Genomic DNA, 15,693 nt, shown 5'->3' with positions numbered 1-15,693 from the left:
TCGGTGTTTTGAAAGCGGATCGATAGGCCCAGAGTGCATCATCTAGCTTTCTCACCCAATCTGTTCTAGTAGCATTCACAGTCTTTGTCAACAAACTCTTAATCTCTCTGTTTGAAACTTCCACTTGCCCACTCGTTTGTGGATGATATGGGGTGGCAACCTTGTGGCGTACATCATACGTTTCTAACAACTTTGCGAAGGCTCGATTACAGAAGTGAGTGCCTTCGTTACTGATTATTGCCCTTGGAGTGCCAAATCGGGTGAATATGTTCTTTCTTAAAAAACCAATTACCCCCTTTGCATCATCTGTAGGGAGTGTTGCAGCCTCCACCCATTTGGACATGTAGTACACAGCGATGAGTATGTACTTGTTTCCATATGAGCTGACGAAAGGCCCCATGAAATCGATTCCTCATACATCAAACACTTCTACCTCCTGAAATGGGTTCATAGGCATCTCATGTTGGCGGGAAATATTCCCGGTTCGTTGGCATTCATCACAACCCTTCACCCATAAGTGTGTATCTTTGAAGAATGTCAGCCAATAGAAGCCCGATCCTGGACTTTTGCGGTTGTCCTTACTCTCCCAAAATGGCTACCATATAGTGACGCATGACATGCCTACAAAATAGAAGATTGGTCTATCTCGAGGATACATCTCCAGATCATGTTATCAATATAAATCCTGAATAGATAAGGCTCATCCCAATAATACATGTGACAATCACGAAAGAACTTTTTCTTTTGGACAGAGAAAAGGTCATAAAGAACAATATCACTAGCCAGGTAGTTTGCAATGTCAGCATACCATGGCGCTACCTCAAGACTCGTGGCTGATAGTTGTTCATCCGGGAAGTATCCACAGTCTCTTCTACCTCAACCTTCTTCTCGGCTCCTTCCAACCTAGACAAACGATCCGCCATTTAGTTCTCTGTTCCCTTTCGGTCACGAATTTCCAAGTCAAATTCTTGCAGCAGTAGCACCCATCGAATCGGATGCAACTTTAACTCCATCTTCTCGATTAAGTACTTGACAGCATCATGGTCAGTATAAACAATTACCTTCGAGCCTAATAGGTATGACCTGAATTTGTCAAACGCAAACACCACTACTAGTGTCTCCTTCTCGGTCACTGTGTAATTTAGCTAGGCACCACTCAGAGTTCTACTCGAGTAGTATATTGGATGCATGACTTTGTCTTTTCGCTGCCCAAGAACTGCTCCCACAACATACTCACTCGCATCACACATCAGCTCAAATGGTTGCTCCCAGTCAAGGACAACTATGATGGGTGTTGTTACCAGTCTCTTCTTCAATTCCTCAAACGCTACCCTGCAGCCATCAGAAAACACAAAAGGGTGATATTTTTCAAGCAATTTACATAAGGGATTAGCAATTTTGGCAAAATCTTTTATAAATCTCCTATAGAAATCGGCGCGCCCAAGGAAACTTCTAATTGCTTTGACGGAAGTGGGTGGTGGAAGCTTTTCGATCACATCAACCTTTGCACGATCTACGTCAATGCCTTTACTCGACACTAGGTGCCCTAAGACTAGACCTTCTTGTACCATGAAATGGCACTTTTCCTAGTTGAGTACCAGATTAGTCTCGATACACCTCTTCAGTACTATTCTCAAGTTCATAAGGCAATCATCGAATGAGTTCCCCACCACTGAGAAGTCATTCATGAAAACCTCCATTATTTACTCTACCATATCTGTGAAGATGGACATCATGCACCTTTGGAATGTGGCATGTGCATTGCATAGGCCAAACGACATTCTTCGAAAGGCATAAATTTCATAAGGGCAGGTGAACGATGTTTTCTCTCTATCCTCTAGGGCAATAGAGATCTGATTATATTCTGAGTACCCATCCAGAAAGTATAAGTGGGACCTCCCTGCCAATCTATCTAGCATCTCATCAATGAATGACTGTGGGAAGTGGTCTTTCTGGGTAGCCATGTTCAACTTTTTGTAATCCATACAGATTCGCCAACACGTGACTGTTCGTGTTGAGATCAACACGTTCTTCTAATTTTTCACTACCATCATGCTGCCCTTCTTTGGCACACACTTAACTGGACTGACCCAGTTATTGTTAGAGATGGGGAATATGATTCTCGCATCTAACCACTTCTAATTTCTTTCTTCACCACTTCTTTTATGTTGGGGTTCAGTCTTCTTTGATGTTCTTTGGAAGGTTTGTGCCCATCTTCTAGTAAAATCTTATGCATACAAAAGGTCGGGTTGATGCCCTTAATGTCTACAATGGTCCAACCAATTGCAGTTTTGCACTCCATCAATGCCTGCAAAAGCTGTTCTGCATGCACAGTTAGCAAACTAGATGAGATAATAACAGGTAAAGTTGAGTTAGGTCCCAAGAAAGTATACCTAAGATGAGGTGGTAAGGGCTTCAGTTCCAACTTTGGTGGTTCTTCTATTGACGGGTTAGCTGGAGGAGTTTTCCTTTCTTCTAAGTGCAAAGACTCAAATTTGAGCTCCCTTCTCCAAAAACCTTGGCCTTCAAGAGCAAGTACCCACTCCGCCAAGTCTTCTCTGTTTGCTTCTTCTAAGTTCATGAGACAGGCTTCTAGAGGGTATTTATTGTTCAATATCTCATCTTTCTCCTCCAAAATTACATCCATGGCTTCTATTAGAGAGCAGTTAGCAAATTCATTTGGTCGCCACATAGATTTCTGCACATTGAATGTTATTTCTTCATCATTTAATCTCATTTTGAGCTCTCCAGTTTCACAGTCAATTAAAACTTATAGGAATCTCCTCGTCAACCCGACAGTCTAAAATGACAAAATCTATTGGGAACGCAAACTTTCCAACCTGTACTAATGCATCATCAAGGATACCGGAGGGCCTCTTCACCGTTCGATCAGCTAGCTGTAGTAACATGGACATGGGCCTAGCTCTTCCAATGCCTAACCTTTTGTAGATAGCCAGGAGCATCAAGTTTATGCTTGCCCTCAAATCACAAAGTGTGTTAGCAAACAGATAGTTTTCTATTGTGTATAGAATTGTGAAACTCCCTGGGTCAGACAGTTTCTCAGCTATGGATCTCGTCACATCAGCACTACAAGTCTGAGTCAGTGTAACCATGGCCAAGTCTTGAAAGTCAAACTTACAAGACATCAGGTCCTTCATCATTTTTGCATAACCATGCATCTCCTTTAAGGCGTCAATCAATGGAATGTTCACCTGAATTTGCTTCAAAATCTCCAAGAATTTCTTATACCGCTCATCTTTCTGATACATGGACAATCTCTGTAGGATGGTGATGGGGGTCGCTTCTTCCCTATTATTTGAGTTTTGTCTTGCTCAGGAACTACTTCTACTGTCATTTCTTGTGCTACCTCAGTCTCTTTCGCAACCTTTTTCTTTGTTGGCATTCTCTTGTGCATGTTGTACCTTCACCTCAGTTAACCTTGTTAAATCATCTATCTCGATGGTTACTGGCACAGGTGTTTTAGTAGGTCAGTTCTTACGAGAAATTTCCTACTCCAGGTCTAAGTCTCTACCATTTTGTACACTTACTACCATAAGCTGTTTCGGGCCCTGCTCTTTTGGATTGATTTGTGTGTCTGCAGGTAATGTCCCTTGGGAACGATCACTTAAAGCCATTGAAATTTGTCCTAATTTAACCTCAATACCCTTTATCGTTGTTTTATATGAGTCTACTCTCTCAGTTAATTTTCCAGTAGACCCAATCAGTTGTTGCAACATTCTGTTATTGTTATTCACCATTCCGTTAAGTTCAGCAAACCCATCATCTTGTCTCACAATCTATTATTGTTGAGGTTGTTGATAATCCAGCTGCTGATTTTGATGGTTGTAACCATGTTGCCTTTGGTAAGGCACCACTTGACCTTGGGGTCTCGCATAGCTCCAGGATTGTTGTTGTTATTGTACTGATGTTGTGCTAGTCTATATTGTTGATTCTGCTGACCCCAAGTCTAACCACCTTGCCTCTGTCTCCCATAGTTGGCCACATAGTTCATATTTTTCTGATATTGTTGGTTGTCACCTTCCGCACTCCATGAGCAAACATATGGTTGGTTAATGCATGGTGTACATAAGCCCCCATTAATTGCATCAACAATGTGTACCTATTTCTTCTGGCCTGATTCATCTATCTTTTATAGTGAGGATACTTATTTGCGTCATTAGAGTGGCCATATTTTCAGCTATGGAGTTGTTTGGGTCCAAAGCCACTGAATGAACTACAGGAGTGATTGTAGAGTCTCTTGTTATCCATCGTGAGTTTTGGGACATCTTATCAAGTAGGATCTTGCTTTCTCTGAATGTTTTGCTCAAAAATGCTCCACCTGCTGAAGCATCAACATTGGCCTTTAAGTTGTCTGCCAATCCTATGTAAAACCGCTACCCAACATCTGCTATGGAATGCCATGATATGGAAACTTAACCAACGTACCCTTGAACCTCTCCTATGTTTCTTGTAATGTTTCTGTTGGTTTTTACCTGAAGCTCAATATCTCATCAATTTTCTTAGCAGTCTTATTGGGTGGGTAGAACTTGTTCACAAATTACTTGACCAATTCCTCCCAAGTAGTGATGGAGTTTATGGGGAGTGAATTAAGCCAAATCTGAGCCTCTCCCACCATTCCTACCGAGAATGGAAACAACAACAACTTTTTTGCTTCCGGTGTCACATTATGTTGCCTTTGCATGACATATATCGACAGGAAATTCTTCAGATGCTGCCAAGGATCTTCAACATATAACCCTGAGAACAGTCCCTTGTTCTGCAACAAATGTAGCATGTTGTTCGTGATTCGAATGATTCTTCTTGTATCTGAGGGACTGCAATTGCGGTTGCTAGGTTGTCAGCGGCGGGTTGTGCTCAATCATACAATGCTGCTTCTGGAACGAGAGGCACTACACCCTGATTGTTCGGGTCATTCGCATTGTTTCTGTTGCTTACTTCATCTCCCATGTCTGGTTTGATTTGTTCTATTGAGTTCTGCTGTTGTTTTCCCTTCTTGTTTGCACGGTTCAGTGCCTTGAAAACTTTCTCAGGTTCTGATAATGCTTCGAACAATTGAGCAGTTCTTGAGGAATTTCTAGGCATGCACCTGTAACACCCAAGACTACAAACGTTAGAATTTTAATGTGTTTAGTTTAAATTGAAGAAAATTGACTACACTAAGAATTTTAACACGTCTTTTAGTTGTAATTAATAACACCATTAAATTCCGCGGCAATGGCGCCAAAATTTGATCACGCCCAACTATGCTATATAAAAAGAACTTAGTGGTCATTGCAAATATATTCCAGTTAATAAGTCCGGAGTCGAATCCCACAGGGAATTAACCTATTAAGCACAACTACTAGACTCGTACAAATTCACGCAATTAATCTTGAGAAATATTTTAGTAACGAATTGAACGTACTAACTAAATATTACATAATAAAAATGCTATAAATAAGAACTAAGTACGAACGGGTTGTAGAAAAGAATTGGAATGATCTAAGGTTATGATTTCCCCTATTGTCAGAATCATTTCCACTACATTTTATATAAATTTGCCTAAGTCTTCTCTATCGATCATGAGCACTCTGACTGTTGTAACTCTCTCTCGAGTAATTACCACAATATACTAGACATATTCTCCCAAATTACGCTAGCTGGCCTTAAGTACAGCTCACTCAAATCGCACCAAGGTTTCGTTATCCCTAATCTCATCTTTAAACCCTTCATATCCCTTATATACGTTAGTAGTGATGTTGTTCAACAACTACCTAAATATGCACTCTCTCCCGAGTGATATATACTAAATAGGAACAGTTAATTGAGGGCCCTTCAATCAACAACAATACACATATAGTTGAACAAATAGAGAGAATACTACGACAAATCTATATTAACGTAACAAGAAAATCATCCTCCCAGAGGCTTCATCAAAACCCTAGATTAGGAGTTTAGCTACTCCTAGTAACAATATCTAAAGTATTTTGCATAATTGAATTACAAAGTAAGGATAAATGGATGTAGAAATCAATGAACCTAACTCCCAACAGTTGTTCCACAAGCTATCCTTCCCTTCGGTTGCAAAAGTCCCTCAAAGTGGCATTTTTATGTCTATTTATATGTTTAGGACAAGACCTAAACGTGTAGGTCAAATCCTAGTCAAGTCGGGAAATGAACTAAGTCTTCAAAACTTGGATTGAATCTCGCCCCAGGCATGGCGTCGCCAGGCATAACGCCTAGTGGACCTGGCCCCAGGCCTGGCGTCGCCAGGTCTAACGCCTGGTTATGCTTGGCATTTGCCTTGCCTCGCCAGCCCCTTGCCAAGTACAAGCCTGGCGTTGCCAGGGATATCGCCAGCTTCATGCCTGGCATTGCCAGGTTCTCTCATTCATTGCTCCCGCGCACGCTTACAAATTGTAGATCTCCTTTTTCCTCTACTTTCATCTCCAATTCACCTACACATAAAATGGACCCTATTACGCACAAATAAAGTGTAGTTTATCATTAAAGCGCATAAAATGCAAAGCGAATAATGTGCTAAACCATGAATTATAGCCACACATCAATAATCCGGCATACTAAGCTGAAACTTTTTATATTTCAGCAAAATAATGGTTATTTTTTTTAATGACTTTGCAAATGCTGACTATTTTTCAATTACCAATTTGAAAACTCGCTAGCCCATGCTATTTTCACTTGGTGAAATTCAAAAATAGTCAGATTTACAAGTGGTAATTGAAAAATAGCCGCAGTTTCAAAAGTAATCGAAATTTAACTAAACTAAGATGGGAAACCTCTAGTAATACTTGGTTTTGAGTGGAGTAGTTATTGTATTACTGAAGTAGTTGACTTTTGGGGTTTCTACCTCCTTGGACTTCAGCTAGTCCAATATTTTCGTAGTTATGATTGTTAATGTCTAAGGACCATTATCTGCTATCAAGAAGTATGAAGAAAAGAAAAGGAGACTTAGATAACTGTTTGATCTTTATGAATTTGAGATTTTTGAACTACTACAACACATAATTTTTTAATTACCCTTTTCTTCTTAAACAGTGATATCTAAACTTTGCACTCCTTGCATCTAGTGCAGGAATGTGGTGTGCTTTTATGTTTTGTATGACATGACAAGAATCCATATATAAATATAAAGCTGAGAATAATAGAGATGATGTGGCATAGCTCTAAACTCAGCAAATGTACTTTTCTTTTATCTCCTTTTTCTGGTATTTTTCCTTTCTTCTTTTTTTCCAGTTATTATGCCATACTGGAAGAAGTTATGTTGCCGTTTTAAATCCATTTTGTGTATTTACTTACCTATTAATTTTGTGTATTTGCTTAAAAGAAGTTTTGCTGCCGTTTTACTTCTATTATGCATATTTACTTGCTCATTAAATTCTGTATATTTCACTGCCCATTAAACTTTCATTTACATACTCCCTCAAATGTAACGCATGCCTTGCCTTTAAATGGTGTTCTTGAAATTGAAAGGTTCTATGATCCTTTTCGATTCCAATTTTACATATTCCCCTTCACTTACCCAGTAATATTCTTGCTATGGATTATTAGGATACCAATTTGTTGAATATTGTCAATTGCTAAAGGAGAACAACACAAGTTCAAGCCCCAAAAAAAAAGCTTTTCCTCGAGGTTGACGACAAGATGAAGAACGTCAGTACTAGAAAGCTTTTGGTTAATATTTGTTATTTGTGGCTTGAATTAATTCCTTGTATTTTTAGGAAACCCATAGTTCCTATAGGTTTAGGAAAACTCGTTGTCCTAATAGATTTGGGAAAGGAAAACATATAGTCCTTGTCAAATTGGGAAACCTTTCTCTTATATGTTTGAGATCTTTTGGTATATATATATAGGGGTTGTAGTTAGGGATTCTAAAGATTATATTGTGTTTTTCTTCTCATTCATAGCGAAAAACTCTCTCTGCTTTTGCCCCGAGGATTAGACTTAGCCGAACCTCGTTAAATCTTTGTGTTGATTTTTCTTCTCTATTTGCTTTGTGTGTGATTGTGTGCTAGTTAACCTATGATATTCCGCAACAATTGGTATCAGAACAAGGTTCGGATTTCTACATATAATCTAGTGTTAAGATGTCTTCATCATCTTCAACAAAGTACGAAATAGAGAAATTTGACGGGGGTTCTAGCTTCAGTCTATGGAAGATTAGGATGAAATCGTCCCTGGTATTACAAGAGTTATGGAAGGCAATTGATGAGAATTTTCCTAAAGAGATGAAGGAGACAAAGAAGGCAGGCCTAAAGGAGAGGGCTTTGAGTGCGATCTTCATGAGCGTTACAGATAGCGTTCTTTGGGAAATTGCTGAAGAAACTTCTGTAGCAACGGCATGGAAGAAGCTGGAAGATCTGTATTCTAAGAAATCGCTAACAAACCACCTTTACATGAAAAAAAAGGTTATACAATCTCCGTATGAATGAAGGTACACCTGTTAAAACTCATATTGATGAGTTTAATTCAATTATAATGGACCTGAAGAATGTGGATATCAAAATTGAGAGTGAGGATCAGGCCTTGATTGTGTTATGTTCTTTACCATCGTCTTATGATACTTTTGCCGATACGCTACTATATGGGAAAGACAACATTTTACTAGAAGATGTTAGTAATGCACTAAAATCTAAAGAGTTGAAAAAGAGCATTCCAGACAGCGGAATTGAGGGCGATGGCCTTGTGATTAGAGTAAGAACACAACAAAAGGACTTTAACAGGAAAAAGTCAACCGCCAGATCAAATTCTAGAGCAAGGAAGCAACACTGTTATGAGTGCGGGGAGCAAGGTCACTACAAGAGAGATTGTCCTAAGCTGAAAGAGAAAAGAGGGAAGCAGAAAATAGATAATTTGGCAAATATTATTGACACTGGCAATAATTCTGATGATAGCGACTATGTAGGGGAAGTCTCTGCTGTGAGTTCTAGTCATGGGCAGAATTCTTGGGTTCTTGATTCTGGTGCTACTTTCCACATGTGTCCACACAAGAATTGGTTTGCAACTTACAAGCAAATGAGTGGGACTGTCCATATGGGAGATGATAATCAATTATCAGTAGAGGGGGGTTGGTAACATCAAATTAAGAATGTTCGACGGAATTATCAGAAACATTGAGTGTTGGCATGTTCCTTGGATAAAGAGAAATTTGATTTCTCTTCGACTTTAGATGATCAAGGGTATAAATTTCACTCCGAGAATGGAATACTTAAAGTGTGTAAAGGCTCCATGGTACTCATGAACTGTAACTTACATTCTAAATTGTATCATCTTCAGGCCAGTGTAGTTGAAGGGGAAGTTGCTATAGCTTCAGGGAAAAGTGATCTCAATCAGTCTCAGTTGTGGCACTTGCGACTTGGCCATATGAGTAATAATGGATTGTCTTTGTTAAGTAAGCAGAATTTGCTGAATGGGTACAAAATAAAGTTTTGAATTTTTGTGAGCATTGTGTGTTTGGTAAACAGACAAGGGTAAAGTTCATCAAGAAGGCTGAGCACAAGGCCAAAGATAAGTTAGATTATATACACTCTGACTTGTGGGGTTCAAACAGAGTTCCCTCCAAAAGTGGTGGCATGTATTTTTTGACTTTGATTGATGATTACTCAAGGATGGTGTGAGGGTATTTTCTGGGGAAAAAAGATGAGGCATTTTCGACATTTGTTAAATGGAAGACGATGGTTGAGAGGTAGACGAAAAGAAAAGTTAAGCGTTTTTGAACTGACAATGTATTGGAATTTTGCAATTCTGAGTTCGATAATTTCTGCAGCAGGGAGGGCATAGTGAGACACCGTACTTGTGTCGGAACACCACAACAAAATGGTGTTGCAGAATGTATGAATAGAACGCTTTATAATAGGGGACGAAGCATACTTTCACACTCATGTGTTAGTAAAGATTTTTGGGCTCAAGCAATCAATATAGCTTGTTATTTGGTTAACAAATCTCCATCCATAGCTATTGAGTCCAAAAATTCTCTTGAGGTATGGTCCGGTTCGCCTGCTGATTATTCATATTTAAGGATATTTGGTTGTCCTTCTTATGCTCATGTGAGGGATGGAAAACTTGAGTCGAGGGCAAAGAAGTGCATATTTCTAGGGTATGCAACTGGAGTGAAAGGTTATAGGTTGTGGTGCACATATCAAAAGACTCGAGGGTTAATTATCAGTAGGGATGTAACATTCAATGAATCTGCCTCACTAGACAGTCAAAGGGAGAAGGCAATAGCAAAAATAGATCGTGGTGTCAGTGACCGCATAGAGCTAGAAATTGAATCTCCACTAGCTCAGCCCAGTAGTTCTAAAATAGAGGAAGTGGATGAGGTGCAAAATATTGATCAAGATGATAATGCACTTACGCAACAACCCTATAGCATTGCAACAGGTAGAGAGAAGAGAGTGATCAATCCACCACAAAGGTTTGCAAACGTAGTTGATGGTAATTTTCCTGGATATGCTAATTTTGTGGAGTTTGCTTTGAGAGACCATTGATGTGCTTGAGCCTAATAGCTATAAAGAAGCTATTTCTAGTCCAGAAGAAGATCAGTGGGTTGGTTCTATGAGTGAAGAGATTGAGTCTCTTCATAAGAATCAGACATGGAAGCTTATTCCATTGCCAAAGGGACAGAAGGTACTAGGCTGCAAATGGATTTTCAAAAGAAAAAAGGGCAATCCAGGGGTTGAAGCATCAAGGTACAATAAAAGATTAGTAGCTAAAGGTTTTACACAGAGGGAGTGGATAGATTACAATGAAGTGTTCTCTCCAGTGGTAAAGCATAGCTCTATCAGGGTCTTACTGGCTTTGGTGGCTCTTCATGACTTAGAACTAGAGCAGTTAGATGTGAAAACTGCATTCTTGCATGGTGAGTTTGGATTAGCAGATTTATATAAGTCAACCCGAGGGATTCATTACTCAGGATAAGAAAAATCATGTTTGCTTGCTTAAGAAATCTTTATATGGTCTGAAACAGTCGCCTAGGCAGTGGTATAAAAGATTTGATACATTCATGATTCAAAATGCATTTTCTCGAAGTGCATATGATGGTTGTATGTATTACAAAAAGCTTGAAGGCGGTTCTAGTGTATATTTGTTGTTATATGTGGATGACATGCTTATTGCTGCTAAAAACATGTCACATATTACCTGATTCAAGAAGCAACTAGGTGAGGAATATGAGATGAAGGATTTAGGTGCTGCAAAGAAGATATTGGGGATGGAGATTACTCGATATAGAAGGGTTGGAAAGTTGATGTTATCCCAATGGTCCTATATTGAGAAGGTCCTCAAGAGATTTAATATGACAGGTGCTAACTCTGTGTTTGTTCCTTTTGCTTCCCATTTCAAGTTGTCAGCAGACATGTCACCAAAAACAGACGAGGAGATAGAGCAGATGTCTAGTGTTCCATATTCGAGTATTGTAGGTAGCATTATGTATGCTATGGTTTGCACTCGCCCTGACATTTCACATGATGTTATGTTGTGAGTAGATACATGGCGTGTCTTGGTAAAGAACATTGGCAGACGGTGAAGTGGATCTTGAGATACTTGAAGGGTACTGCAGATGTAGGCTTGACTTTTTACAAAGACAAGTTGAGTGAATCCTTAGTTGGCTATGTCGATTCAGATATGCAAGGGACTTGGATAATAGAAGATCTCTGACAGGCTATGTTTTTACTCTTTTTGGTAGTGTCATCAGTTGGAAGGCGACTTTGCAGTCTGTCGTTTTTGTCTACCATAGAAGCTGAGTATATGGCAATTACGGAAGCAGTTAAAGAGGCTATTTGGCTACAAGGCTTGGTAAGTGATCTTGGACTAGCTCAGAAGAAGACACAAGTTTTTTGTGACAGTCAGAGTGTCATTCATCTTACTAAGAATCGGATGTTTCATGAGCGGACGAAGCATATTGAAGTCAGACATCACTTTATTCGAGACATTATATGAAAAGGGGTTGTTAATGTGGAGAAAGTGTCTACGCATGATAATCCAGCTGATATGATGACCAAGGCAGTCCCGACCAACAAGTTTAGGCATTGCCTAGACTTGATTGGTGTGTGCAATACTCAATAGAGCCCTTGCGAGGGCTAAAGGCAAGGTAGAGAGACATTGTTCCTGTTGATGAAGAAAATTCAAGCCAAGGGGAAGATTTGTTATTTGTGGCTTGAATTAATTCCTTGTATTTTTAGGAAACCAATAGTCCCTATAGGTTTAGGAAAACTCATTGTCCTAATAGATTTGGGAAAGGAAAACCTATAGTCGTTGTCAAATTGGGAAATCTTTCTCTTATATGTTTGGGATCTTTTGGGATCTATATATAGGGGTTGTAGTTGGGGATTCTAAAGATTGTATTGTTATTTTCTTCTCATTTATAGTGAAAAACTCTCTCTGCTTTTGCCCCGAGGATTAGGCTTAGCCGAAGTTAAATCTTTGTGTCGATTTTTCTTCTCTATTTGCTTTGTGTGTGATTGTATGCTAGTTAACCCACGATATTCCGCAACTAATATTTTGTCACGAATGAATATTACTACAATTTTAGGTAGCTTCTTTGTGTTGATTCATTTGTGATAACGCAATGTGGATGTTGTTCCTAGATTCTTGTACTTTCTTCCACTACAAAAGAATTGCTAAATTGTGACGGTTTATTAATGGGGGTCATAAGAAACTCCCACTATACATTTATTTTGTGGTGTTTGTGCCAACCCCCACAAAATAATTCTTTTTGTGGTGGTTTAAGTGAGGGAGTTGTAAAAGATCCCACTATATATTCAATTTGTGGTGTTTGTTTCACCCTCCCCAAAATTATTTTTGTTGTGGCGATTGTTTTGTGAAGGTTTTCGGTAACCTCCACAATAGTGTTAAAATAAAGTTACTATAAGATACAATCAATAGTATAACGCTTTAACTTTTAGACAATTAAAAATTATATTTTTTTTTTATCAAAATACATATTTTTACCTCATTAGATGTAAATAATCAAGAAAATTTAGTAGTACTACAATTTAAAATATTACTCCTTCATGAGTAAATATAAAATTACTTTCAAATAGTAAAATAATAAAAGTTGATAATTTTGAGAGATATAAAACTAAAGGCAAAATACCTTAAAGCCCTCCTAAACTTGACTCGGATTATTAGTTACAGCCTTAAACTATTTGTGGTCTTAATTACCCCCCTCAACTTGGCCTTTTGAGCTTCATTAACCCTCTGGAAGTTGATGTGGCAAAGAGTGTGGGTGCACTCTCCTGCCACGTGGATTTTTCCTGTATATGTGGCATTTTTTTGAAAAATAAAATATATTTTTACCTTTTTAAGTATGTTACTTCTTTAGATAATATTTTCCGAATACAATTTATAATAAAACTTGGATAGAACTACATTATTTAGGTTAATTATTTTTATTTGGCTAAAAATAATAAAGTTTTAGTTATTTTTTTTAATTTGACATGAAAATAAAGATTTATACAATTGAAATAAATACACAAGGCATCTAAAAGTCGTAAAAATACATAGTCTGAAATTAATTATTTTGGCTATAACTTTTTATATAGCTCTAAATTATGGTGCACTAAAAATATATTTTTTACAGATTTTACCTGAAAAAGTAAAAATATACGGTTGAAATAAATAGTCATTGCATCAAAAGAAGAAATAAAAAGAGTGTACAATTTCTTCAACTGTGTACAATTTCTTCAACTATAAAAAGAGTGTTCTCTTTTTATTTCTTCTTTTGATGCAATGACTATTTATTTTAACTGTGTATTTTTACTTTTTCAAGTAAAATCTGAAGAAAAATATATTTTTAGAGCACCATAATTTAGAGCTATATAAAAAATTGTAGCCAAAATAATTAATTTCAAACTATGTATTTTTTATTACTTTTTAGATGTCTTGACTATTTATTTCAATTGTATAAATCTTTATTTTCAAGTCAAATTCAAAAAATAAATTAACTAAAATTTTATTATATTTAGCCAATAAAAAAATTGAGCCTAAATAATATAGTTCTATCCATGTTTTATTATAAATTGAATTCGAAAAAAATTATCTAAAGAAGCAACATACTTAAAAAGGTAAAAATATATTTTATTTTTAAAAAAAATACCACATATACAGGAAAAATTCATGTGGCAGGCGAGTGCACCCACACTCGTTGCCACATCAGCGTCCAGGGTGTAATGACTCTCAAAAGGCCAAGTTGAGGGGGTAATTAAAACCACGAATAGTTTAAGGTTGTAACTAATAATCTGTGTCAAGTTTAGGGAGGTTTTAAAATATTTTGCCAAAACTAAAACATGAAGATCAATAGCAAGTGAAGATACAAATTTGGCAATCTATTTTCAAAAAAATATTTAAGTGATATTCACCCTCATGATGTTCTCATTTAGTACATATATAATTATGTGGCTCGTTGTTTTGAGTTATTCTCGATCTTCATATTTATATAATTGAGTAGAACTTTAATCATTACTTTGTTAAAGAATATTGAGCATCAATAGCGCTATTTAGGGAATTCGACATATGATTTATGTAGGAATTGTTGGGCAAGCCCCTAACATTGAACGTTGAGTGTTAAATGTGTTATTGGATGCACAATGAGATGCTTGGAACGTAAGCCTTACAAAACAAAATTCCACATATGAGCCTCAGAGTGTTTTAATAGTGTCTCGCTCATGAACGAGCCCAAGCGAGTCCCAAAAAGTCAGTTAAAACACTATGTTCAATAAATAATTCGATAACTAGAATTTTGTTACATTTATCAAATCTTGGAATTTTAGCAATTTGTGATGACCCGATAGGTCATCTTATGAATTAAAATCAAATTCTGTGTTTCGAGGCCATAAAACCCTTATTTTATCCCTCTTCGATTTGCATGTGCAGTCCGTACGTGTTTCTGGAAAGCTTTTATCTTGAAAGTTGATAAAAATAAGGAATTTTGCTTAAAAGCCTCATTTGAGCTGATTTCAATCAACATTTTTGGTAAACGGACCCAGAGTCATATTTTGACAGTTCTATGGGATCGTATCGAAATATGGGACCTGAGCATATGCCCGGAACCAAATTCGGAGGTCCCTAGCCTGAGTTATGAATTTTTGTTAAAAATTAAAAGTCTGAAAATTTATTTGTTTTTAAGAAATTATTGATGTTTGATCTCGTTGGTATCGGATCCGTATTTTGGTTTCGTAGCCCGATTTTTGGGTAGAAACTAGGGATTTCGAAATTTGGGAATTTAGAGCTCAAATTGAGGTAACCAATTATATATCCGGGCTCGGGGGTGAATGGATAATCGGGTTTTGGTCCGAATTTCGGGTTTGGACCAAGCGAGCCCGGATGTTGACTTTTGTTGACTTTTTCAAAAATGACCTAAATTGAATTCTTTGCAATCGTTGGTAGATCCTAAGGCTTTTATTTGAATTATTTTGTTGGAAAATTGCTAGATTCTATTGGTCCAAAGGCTTGTGTGAAGGGAAAAGCTATGATTGAGTTGTGAGTTTGGCCGTTAGAATGAGGTAAGTGTCGTGGTTAACCTTGACTTGAGGGATTAGTTATTATTTGCTATGTGTTTGGATGTTGAGTACAACGTATAGGTGAGGTGACGAGCACCTATGTGTTGTTGTCGAGTCATAGCATGTGAGCGAGTCTTATTCTTGTAACTGTTGTATTCTTTAATCATATTGTTAATGC

At 37.6% G+C, this 15,693-nt stretch overlaps 1 protein-coding gene across 1 annotated transcript; it reads right to left on the bottom strand.

Moving 5' to 3' along the window:
- Window positions 1-2,128: 2,128 nt before the first annotated feature.
- On the bottom strand, window positions 2,129-3,269 carry LOC138868409 (uncharacterized). The gene is made up of 2 exons (XM_070145962.1): window positions 2,841-3,269; window positions 2,129-2,698 (listed from the first exon to the last, which is right to left on the bottom strand). Exons 1-2 carry the CDS (start codon window positions 3,267-3,269, stop codon window positions 2,129-2,131), a joined length of 999 nt encoding a protein of 332 aa, XP_070002063.1.
- Between the last annotated feature and the right edge of the window lie 12,424 nt (window positions 3,270-15,693).

Source organism: Nicotiana sylvestris, chromosome 5 (genome assembly GCF_000393655.2).
Source record: "Nicotiana sylvestris chromosome 5, ASM39365v2, whole genome shotgun sequence".
In the NCBI taxonomy this organism is placed as follows: Eukaryota; Viridiplantae; Streptophyta; class Magnoliopsida; order Solanales; family Solanaceae; genus Nicotiana; species Nicotiana sylvestris.
Note: the sequence above shows the minus strand (reverse complement) of the source record. Positions and strands in the feature narration are given on the sequence as shown.